The following is an 11495-nucleotide window of genomic DNA, read 5'->3' as shown; positions in this document are numbered from 1 at the left end:
CAACTATATTTTTTTTCTGAACCATTTGAGGGTAGGTTACATAATGATTATGATTCAGATGCCCAAGTGGGTTTTCCTAAAGGCACCAATCACCAGACAGACCTATACAAATTCTGGTCTCTGTATTATCATAGTAATTAATCAGTCACCATTTCAGTAGTACAAAGGTCTATTTAGCTTAATGTTAGAAATGGATCCACGCTCTGAATACTGATGAAATCTGTTTTCTGTGAAGAACCCCTTCCCATTTCTCATCCCCTGACATCACTGGTAGGGACAATGGGTGGTGGTGGTTTCCAGCACCCAAAAGCACCTTCTGAAAAAAACTTTCCAAGTTCACAGACACATTACCAGCTAGCTCAAGTGTCCACAGCCTATGCTAGAGGGGACTGAAATTATTCTCCATGATGGAAGAATAATTCCCAATAAGCAGAGGCCATCAAATGGCCTTGTATAAACCCTCGCCTTTGTACACACCACCCTTTGTTATTACAGACTAGATGGGTTAGGAAAGCCCTTGGATTACCTTCCTCAAGAGCTAAGGCTGAATTTAACTATTTAGACTAAGAAGCAGTTAAGTTTTCCTGTTTATCAGAGGATAAGTACAAGCACAAATGCTTGCATTTCCTTTACACAAATAAGTCACAAAAACTAAAATCCTGAGGTAAAAGAAAATGACTCGTTGACAATAGATTTGGATGAATAAGCTAAGTGAATGTAATGTTTGGTTGAAAGTTTATTATGTAGCTTCATGAAAGCAGGTCTCAGGCAATTTTTAAAACCTCTAGCACCTACCTATACCTCCACCCAGTAAGGGTTTTAAGCATATCTTATGTGAAAGAGAAGGAATACAGCAGAACACAGAGTTGCCAAAGAACTTTCAGACTGGTGAGAGAGAAAAAAAGTCAAAGTCACTCAGTCGTGTCTGACTCTCGGCAACCCCATGGACTATACAGTCCGTGGAATTCTCCAAGCCAGAATACTGGAATGGGTAGCCTTTCCCTTCTCCAGGGATTTTCCCAACCCAGGTATCGAACCCAGGTCTCCTGCACTGCAGGTGGATTCTTTACGAGCTGAGCCACAAGGGAAGCGGTGAGAAAGAGGACATTAGTAACCAATTGCAACCAGTGATGCATGCTCTAAAGGAATCCAGGGTTGTTAAAGAGCAAATGATTGACAGGAATGGAGTGGAAGGGCACATTAACACTAACCTAGTTTAGCTACAGAGTTTAGTTTCCAGTAGAAGAAAAATGCTATGCATGAAGGCTGTGAATTAGTGGGGAGCACCATGCATACAGACCCAAAGCATGTCAGTGAGGCCCAGGCACAAATGAAGTGAGAGAAAAGCTGAAGATGGACTAGAGTCTCTAATTAAGCAGGTGTTTGTAATTCATATTATTTTGGACTTTTGTTTCCTTTTAATAAATATCCTAAGAATAACAGGAAGCTACTGAAGGATTTTAAGTAGAATGAAAGGATAAAAAATGTTTGTAAAGGTCTTTTGAAAGCTATTATCAAGAAACGATGGAGGCAAATAGTGGATGCAGGCAGACCCATTATGGTAGCACAAGTGAAGAGATCATGGCTGTCTAGACTGGATGATGGTACAGACACATTAGAAATATTAGAAAAATATCTAATAACCAGGATTTACTGATTGGATGAGAAGGCTGAAGGAGAAAAAAGAATCAAAGACTTGGAAATTTGGGGCTGGAACACCTAGAATGATGTAATGGAGCCATGTATGAAGATGGCTTTTCACTAGTGCTTTGAGCTTTTTCATTAAAATACTATGCAAAAGCAGAATGTGCAATAAAACAGCACTCTTAAATTTTTCCGCACTCTTACATACTTCAGAAACACTAGTCATTTCATAATTTCAAAGTATATTTCTTGATTAACTATAATCATCCCACAACTTCTCAATGTCTGAGCTTACCAAAATTGTCGATATCAACTTTAGATTTTCGTCACTTTAAACCAGTTTCCTACTGCCCGTAGGCTAAACACAGACTACAAAGCTTGGTCCCACACTCTTGTCCCTTAACGAAACCTGCCTTTAGTTCCCGGAATATACCAGACTCCTTTTCACCCCTGGATTTCTGTACATCTCCTTTACTAACAACTCTGCTCCTGCTTAATAGCTACTTGTCTCAACCATCACTTCCACCTAAGATTAGGCCCCCACTGTACGCTCTTACAGAAAATTATACTCTCAAGAGAACTTATAGTCTGTAATATTCATAAATACATATACATAAATGTCCCATGAGGACAGGGAACATACCTGCTTTGTTCTGTCACCGAATCTCTAAAAACCTAAAACAGAACGTGCCACACAGCAGGCATTCTAATTTCTGTTGAACAATGAACGAACATTGCAGCCAGACAGTGACACCTAAATTTAGACCTAATCCAAGTTCCACTGTTCATTGGCAATCAATCCTACATCAATCAGGCCACCAATACCGAGCAGTTTTTATCACCTCTGAAACAGAAGAACACAAACACAGCCCTCTTTTGTATAAAAGAACTATTTAAGTAAAAGAAGTCAGAGAAGGGTTTTGTTTTTAGTAAGCTGTAACTGCACTTTGCTGAAGACAGAAAACAAGAAAGATACTCTTCATAATCAGATTAAAAAACTAAAATAATCATTAAAACTGTTTGAGGTTAAATGCAGTTCACATTAAAACTGTGAAATTCAGTATTTATAACACAAGGATAGCCTTAACTATTTACAAGATTTTAGCTCCACTAAAATGATTTTAAAAAAATACTGCATAAAAAAATTTATGGATTGTTTTTAAGTGTTACTGTTTTATTTTTTTTCTTTTGTTGAATACACATTTGCTTTACTGGCAGTCCAGATAAACAAGTATATAAAGGAAATATTTAAATTTTTCTTTTGGCAGATGTCAAGATAAGCTGTGCGGATTAAAATGCCTCAATTTAACCTGAAGAAATGGTTTTGAATCATACAAATTTTTAAGAAGAAAAATAAAGACTGTCCAAAGGGATTCTTCTAGCTTATAACACATTTCCAGAATAACTCTCAAAAAGAAATTCAAAAATACTCATTGGCTACTTTAAAAATATGTCAATACCATATGGCTTTACGAAATAACTTCTAAAATTTTTATTTTTTATTTAAAAAGGATCCCAAGTTTTAAATAAACTGCTAGCAATATCATTTTCTTCACTTAAAAGTGCATATCTCTGAGGGTGGAACATACATACTTTTTGAACAAATAATGATTTTTACAAATTTTTAACACCAAAAAAAAAAAAAATCACAAAATATTTTTAAGGGGGAAAAGAGTTTTCACCAAGTGTCACCTCTAAACAGACTGCAATAGATGACACTGATCTTTTTTCTTCTTTTTATACCATCAGAATTCTCAAAGAGATGCTTTGGCAGTTTTAAGACACATCATGGTCTCTACCAAGAGACACTGACATTAATGATGATGTCCTTGATGGCTCAGTCTGAAAAGAGACAGTACTGGGTTGGTTCTCCAAATCAGAGGCCAGAGTGCTCTCTTCTCTTACATCAAGAGTTTGTCCAATTGAAGCTGCCTGGGGTGATATATTATCCACAGTTTTATTGGCATTATTCAAGTTGTTATTAAGTATGGTAATATCACACTCCTTGCTCAGGACACCAAATTCATCTTCTATTGTAACTACATCTTTAGATTCAAACGGAGCCAAAACTTCACTTTGGAGAGGGCCTTGAGGACCACTAGGGTCACATTCTATATCCTCCTTTACTTCACAGTCTTTATCACTGTCACTGTCAATGGTAATCACAACTGGGGAATGTGAAGCATTATCACCATGGTGTCTCTTATGCTTCCTCTTATGTTTCTTCTTTTTCTTTTTATGGTGTCTGGTTGTATCGGTAGCTTTCCCTTCATAAACTATCTCTACACTCAGGCTGCGGGTCCTCCTTTTTCTCCTCTTGTGCTTTGTCTCTCTGTCTGATGACCGGCTATCTGAAAAGCTATCACTCTCATTTTTGTAGCCTCCATCCAATTTTGATGAAGATTTTGAATAATGACCTTCCTTTACTTTAGAAGCAAATTCATGACATGGTTGAGCAACATCATTAGTACCCTCCAAATGCCGTGTTTTGTATTTTCGTTTCCCACCAGGCTTTTCATTTCTCACCCGGTCAGGCCCTGTAGATGCAGTCTTTGATCTACTACTAGATAGGCTCCTTGATCTATGCCTTTCATAGTAGTAGTACTTCCTTTCACTGTGATTGTTTTTCTTCCGAGCATTTGTTCTTTCAGAAAAGGACTGAATTCTAAGTTCTGGACTTGATGATTGTCTGGAATAGTGAGCTCTGGACAGAGTCCTTCTCCTGTAAGATGACTCGTAGCCATCCCTGTCCTTATTTCTACTATAGTAAGTATATTCCCACTTATATCTGCTGCCATAATTATTTCTCAAGTAGTAACGATCTCGATTTCTGCTCCGTGATCTTCTTTTACCACGATCACTGCTACGAGATCTTGATCTGCTAGAGCTTTCACTACTTAGAGACAGAGTTTGGCTTCTTCTTGACCAACTGCTATCTCTGGTTCTTGATCTCTTTTTATCTCTTCTACCTCTAGGTCTACTACTCTCCCTGCTTCTGGATCGCTTGCCTTTCATTCTTTTCTTCCCATGATGCTTTCTACGATTCTTCTGATCATGCCCACTTCTACTCTGGGAATATGAATCTGAACTTCTCGATCTTCCCCTCTTTCTGTGTCTGCGGGTATATGGTGAATATACTCTGTCTCCTCTGAGGGATGAGCTCAGGTCTCTGAGAGAGGACAATGATATAGATCGTTTCTCTTCCTTCTTTGAGTTGATTTTTGTACCAGAATCACAACGACCTTTATTTATTTGTTCATCTTTTCCAACGACAGAGTGGGGAGACGAACATCTACTAACATCACTATCACCAGAACTGTAAGACTGCTCTTGTTCTTGTGTCTTCATGGTCTCCATTTTCTCATAAGAACCTAACTCTACCTCAGAATCAGAGGACAGTTCAACAAGTTCTGGGGTCCTCTCAGCTAGTGGTTTAACAAATCCAACAATGACACAGTTATCTGAAGAAGAATCACTGTCATTATTTAGGTCCTCATTGGTCTGTACTCCTTGTATCTGAGATGTAGCTCTTGCTGTTACAAGTTCTTCATCTGAACTGTCAGAAGTATTTAAAAGGGAAGACATGGCAGCATGCACCTGCTCTGAGCTTGAGTAAGAAGGTCCTGGAGTCTCATCATCCCATGGTGCTTGACTAACAGTGGCTACATTAACATCCAGCTCTTGGGTCTCAGTTTCATCGGGAGATATTGTTATGACTGAAGAATCAGAATGGCTACCTTCTTCATATGAAGGAGCAGGGCAATCATAATTAGCATGCTGATCAAAGGCTGCCATATTAAATGGAGAGCGAGCAAAACTGATAAATTCATGTATAAAATGCTCAGTCCGATTAAGCAAAAATGGCCTCAAATCAGACACAAATGCCTGACTCTCCAAGTCATAGCGAGTAACATTACTCATGATGATGTGCTGGACGATATTTACTAAAGATCCGTGAGCTCCAAAGAGAACTGTCAGTTCACGTTTTAACCAGGGGACTAATCTGTGAAGGCAAGCTGGATTTCTACGGAAAAATTCAGCTGAAATGTCCCTGTAGCGACCACCATCTTCAATATTTCTAACTCGAGCACCAGCACGATAGAGAGTTCGCCTAAAATTAATGATATCCTGTTCTTGAATTTTCCGCAAAGATCTCTCATCTGTAGTAGTTGGCCTTCTTATTGAAATCTGTCTCATAAATGGAGGAATTTCACCATCTCTATGTCTTGCTGAAATGCTTAACCCTTCAAATAATACTCCACTGTCTGGTGGAGTTGTTGTTCTTCTATTCACGGTACTACTAGGTGAATGAACAGAAGCACTTCGTTCCCTTGTCATAGTTGTGCGATAGCGGAATCGTCGGACCTCAGGAGTAGCAAAAGAGCCATTGTACGAAGGTCTTAGGACATATTCCTTGAAGTCATCTTCTGCCCTCACAGAATGAAAAATAGAATCAAAGGGCTGCTTACACAGTGGGCATTCAGCTTTGTTTTTTGACCACTCCTGTACACAGCGAAAACAGAACTTATGTAAACAGCGATCTAAGTAAGACACATTATCAAATCTATCCAAGCATATAGGACACTTAGAATCGGGAGATGCATCAGCTGGTACTGTCTGTTGCAATTTGCTAGTGCCAGCTTTAGGTGAAAAGTTGTCCATTTTAAATTCCTTAGCGGCTGATGCCATTATCTGTAAAAGGGAAAAAAATACATCAGTAACCTGATAAAAGTGAAATGACTAAATCTGAAAAAAATGCAAATGACTGAAACATACTTCAGTGAAAAGTAGTACATGTCTGTAACATAAAGGGACAGCGTAGCATAGTAATATAGTACTTAAAGCACAAGCTCTAAAGTCAGATTTCCTGGTTCATATCCTGGTTCCACACTACCAGTGTGATTATAGACTAGTTATTATCCTTATACTTCAATTTCATCTGATGAGCACTAATACTAGAACCTACCTCACAGGATTTGTGAAGCTGTTTAAAAAAAGGAAAAGGTCTTAGAAAAAGTGCCTGGTACATAGTAAGCTCTCAAATATTCTATACTATGCATCATTCCTTTTTAAAAGATAATTTGAGGAAAATTTGATATATACAAAAAAGTGCAAAAGAAAATATACCAAGTAGCCAAATATCCACCACTCAGATTTAGCGACTTACATTTTCTCATGGTTATTTGAGATTTTTTAAACCGTCCCTTTATGTGCCCCTCCCCCAAGCCCATCCTTCTCCAGAAAACAAAAACCCAAAATATCACAATTCTCAGTTATTTCTATGTATGGTTTTATATCTTTCATACATACACCCCAAACAATATGGACTACTTGTTTTGTTTGTGGTATTATGTATGTACCTTTAAAAATAGCTTTAGTGAGAAAATTTGTATACCATAAAGTTCCCCTATTTCAAACAGTTCTGTGGATGATTCTTTCAAACACAAAAAAGGATATTAGTGAAGATTATTAAATGTAATAATTGTAAAAGCATTCAAGGCCAGTCCCTGGCTTACAGCAACTGCTAAGTAAATGTTAACTAGTTACTCTTATTATTGTTACTATTCAGTTCATCACTGACTCCTTCCAATATCCCGAAGAAGCTTTTCTTCGCCTTCCTGTTTAATCTAGTCACTCACAAAGTATCTTGAAATCATGCTTTCAGCCTCCTCCCCTTATCTATTCTCACTAGGATCACTAGAATCTTAAAAATTCGTTGTTTTCTTGAAATTTATCAGTTTACATTGGCCCATAACTTACTAAATGAATTTTCAAGAGCTGAAATCTAGTTGCATTACATCTGGGCCTTGTTCCCTGTTTAGTTGCTTTCTATCCTAATCATTTTATAAATATTAAATGTTCGTTTCTTCTTCTATGTTTTCCGGGCCTATTATCCATCTTTCTGCACCTCCTCTATCACAGGAAGTCTCATGACCAGTCAACTGCTATCTAGTCAAATAATAAAACTAATTTTCTAAACAAGAGACTCACTGGCCATATCTAGCTCTAACAAAATACAAATAAAACCCACAACAAAAATCTGTGATTGCAGAATGTAAGTATTTCACCACAGACTTCAAATTAACTTGCTCATCTAGTGCATCTTAGCTTTCTCAGAGCTGTATCTTAATAGGAAATCAATTAATGCTGAACAAGTTTCTTCAAGGGGGTCCAAATACCTCCAGTCCTCTGTCTTCTACAGTGGGATGCAAAAATTACCACTGTTCTTAACTAGAAGAGAATTATAAATATATTAATACTAGCTGCATTTTTGCAAATGTATTTAAACTCTGAAAACAATATGACATAAATTTCTCAGCATTTCCCCCTACTTCTCATATTTTTAAATTCTCCAACTCAGGGGGGAAAATCTTTTAAAAATAAAAACTGTTAAGAGACTCTGTGGGCATTAGGGAAAACAGTGGAGAGGGCATCAGATCTGGACTAATGACCAAGTTTCACCAAAAACTAACTGTCAACTGGAGAAATCCACATTAACTCTGGACTTTAGTATGCCTCTCTATTTAAGAAATCACTAGACTTTTTAAAACGACTGGAGAATTTCTAGGTAATACAGTTTACCTTAATTTGTTTTTCTGGAATACAGAATTTTGGTGTTTACTGAACATTTCCAGGTCACACAAAGATTTATAACCCAGAATAAATTTATTAAAGAGAATTACTAGATAATTTCAAGTTCAAATAAAACAAAATTTCACTAATTATAAATTTTTTAAGATGGAATTCTAGTCCTCCTTTCAGCACAAGTGTATAAAGAATGATGAGTAACATTAATGTATAGTAGGTAAAAAGAAAAAATTCTTAGTTCTGTTTCATATTTCCACACAGGAGTTTCTTTAGCTATAAAGAATGGTATTCATGAGAAACATCATACAATGGCAATGAATGTAAATCATAAGGGATTTACTCTTTTGAAATCACCACTAAATACTAAAAATATGTGCTAATTCAAATAAAGTAGAATTACCACATGACCCAGCAATCCACATCTATTTATCCAAAAGAAACAAAACCACATGCCCACACAAAAACTTTTAAAAGAATAGCCGTTGTTGCTAAGTTGCTTAAGTTCTGTCTGACTCTCTGTGACCCAAGGGACTGTAGCCTGCCAGGTTCCTCTATCCATGGGATTCTCCAAGCAAGAATACTGGAGTGGGTTGCCGTGCCCTCCTCCAGGGGATCTTCCTGACCCAGGGAAAGAACCCACGTCCCTTAAATCTCCAACATTTACCACTAATGCCACTTGGGAAGCTAAAAAGTGTTTTAATAGCTAAAAAGTGTCAAATGCTCATCAACAGATGAATTCTAAAATTTATCATATTTAGAATTGGGGGTGGAAGGGAGGGTGGTAGTGCTGGCAGGTGGAGGCTGCCTCTACCTGTGGTATACCCATACAATGTGGTATATCCATGTAATGGAATATTTGACAATAAAAAGGAACAAAGTTCTGATGTATGCTGCAACATGGACAAATCTTTTCATTATCAATCACAAAATATCACATTATATGCTATTTTATATGAAATGTACAGAACAGGAGAACTGATAGAAATTAGACTAGTGATTCGGAGAAGGCAATGGCACCCCACTCCAGTACTCTTGCCTGGAAAATCCCATGGACGGAGGAGCCTGGTGGGCTGCAGTCCATGGGGTCACTAAGATTCAGACACGAATAGGCACTTTCACTTTCACGCACTGGAGAAGGAAATGGCAACGCACTCCAGTGTTCTTGCCTGGAGAATCTCAGGGACGGTGGAGCCTTGGTGGACTACCGTCTATGGGGTCGCACAGAGTCGGACACGACTGAAGCGACTTAGCAGCAGCAACAGCAGACTAGTGATTGCTGGGTGTGTGTAGGGGAAGCCTGGGTACGGATTATCAAGGTTTCTTTCTAGGATGATGAAAATGTTCAATTATAACTGCAGAAATATACTCCATAAACACATTAAAAACCACTGTATTACAAATTTTAAAGAAGTGAACTTTATAGATGAAATACAAATTATATCTCAACAAAGCTGTTTCAAAAATACAAATTAAGGCATAAAACAGAGACAGCAAGGTGACAGATTTGAAGGTCTGGGGGACTTCTCTGGTGGTCCAGGGGCTAAGACTCTGCGCTCCCAATGAGTAAGGGGCCTGGGTTCAATACCAAACCAGCCAACTATATCCCAAATGCAACTAAGATCCAGCACAGCCAAACAAATATATATTTAAAAAAAAAAAAAAGATTTGTTTTGCTGGAAGAATTCTGGGTTAGGCAGCAAAGGCAGACCTGATGACAGATTTAGTGCTTCAGATTCTAGAAGCACCCTATGAGAAAAGTTTCTCTATCCTAGTACTCTAGGAATTAGGACTTCAAATTAATTTCCCCATGAAGAGAAGATTAATCAATTCTTCTGAACCCTTCCCCTTAACTGCCTCCCAAATTCTAATAAAATGTATCATCTTCAGAATTGAGGGGAGGGGTGACAGGTGGAGGCTGATAAAAAGAGTCGGGAGGCTGGAAATCTAAATTAGACCTTAGACTAGACATTTAAAAACACCTCACATTTAAAAAATTTGACAGAGTGATGTTTTCATGGAGTGATGTTAATTCTAACGCAAAGTCAGGGCTGAGAATCAAAACACTTATTAGGGGTGTGATCTGCAGAAAAGTCAATTTCTCAAAACCTTACATTTTTCTCAATTCTAAAATGTGTTAAGTAACAGTATCCACCTGAAAAGTGGTTGTGTGAAGAGAGAGATTCCACATAAACCCTTGGCATAGTGCTTGGTGGGGAGTAAGAATTTAATAGTTATCTCATGTTATGTGAAGATAAAATTAATTTCTGTAATTTCCATCACCCATAACTGATTATAAATGCCCAGGAGGATGACAAGCGAATGATCCTCATATTTGTATCATTATCGTATTTATTATATCTAAGAAAAATGGTTAAAAAGGGTTCACAGGTGGATCAACTAAACAGTCCCAACTATTATAAACAATCTGGGCCCTTATCTCTTGTGACCTTAAAGAAACCGTGTCCCTCTCTGCACTGCAATCTAATCAATACCAAGAAATCAAACAGAATTTAAACGATCAATTAACCAGACCCTAAAAAATTTAAACACTGACCAGACCCAATGAAATTTAATTCCAGTTCCAGCAATAAAAGGAACTGCTTGGGAACCATTACCCTCTAAAGCCGCTCTTTCCAGGTAAGCATGACTGCTTTGGCTGACTGTATAGCTTTCAAAGCCAGAGACTAAAAGCAAACAAAACCCCTAACTCTCACCGTTATTAACTTAAATCTTCGGTAACTCCTTCTGCATTTATCTTCAATTAACTTCAAAATTACCTACCAAAAATTCTATTCACTTTTCCTCGCAAAGCACTATTTAATGCCTCCTCTCAATACTGCCCCCTTCCAGTCTAACAAAGTAGCCCGTGAAGAGAGATGCACTGAGTCGACGGATGAAGTCACAGGCTCAAGGGGTGTAACAGACAACTACAAGAGTTACAGAGACAGTCGCTTCCTTTGGTTGAGAACTGCCACCTGCCAGGATCTAAGGTAGGCACCCCGTGCATTACATAATCACAACGAACTCCAACACTGTTACTCCCATTTTACAGACATGCTCAGAGATTAGGGGGCCATCCAAGGTCACAACTCTGGCAGCAGCGATGCCACGACTCAAGACTCGAACGTTTCGTGCTTTGTGTCAGGTTCCCCCCACCAACCCCCCAACCCAGAGACCAAGCGCCTTCCAGTACGCGGCTGGGCTCGCGCTTTCGGGAGCGCCTCTCGGAAAGCAGCCCTCCCCCGCCCACCGGCACGGATCCA

The 11495-nt window shown here is 38.4% G+C and overlaps 1 protein-coding gene across 2 annotated transcripts in view; it reads right to left on the bottom strand.

The window, feature by feature from the left end:
- Positions 1-2793: 2793 nt before the first annotated feature.
- The window catches only part of TOPORS (topoisomerase I binding, arginine/serine-rich, E3 ubiquitin protein ligase), an 11191-nt gene continuing 2489 nt past the window's right edge, over positions 2794-11495 (bottom strand). For both annotated transcript variants that reach the window (XM_010839603.1, XM_010839602.1), the window contains exon 3: positions 2794-6336. In XM_010839603.1, coding sequence (XP_010837905.1) covers positions 3421-6336 — 2916 coding nt within the window. In that variant the 3' untranslated portion in view covers positions 2794-3420. The remainder of the gene's footprint in view (positions 6337-11495) is intronic.

The sequence above is a fragment of the Bison bison genome, unplaced genomic scaffold (assembly GCF_000754665.1).
Source record: "Bison bison bison isolate TAMUID 2011002044 unplaced genomic scaffold, Bison_UMD1.0 scf7180017864123, whole genome shotgun sequence".
Classification (NCBI taxonomy): Eukaryota; Metazoa; Chordata; class Mammalia; order Artiodactyla; family Bovidae; genus Bison; species Bison bison.
This window is presented reverse-complemented; position numbering and strand designations above follow the sequence as displayed.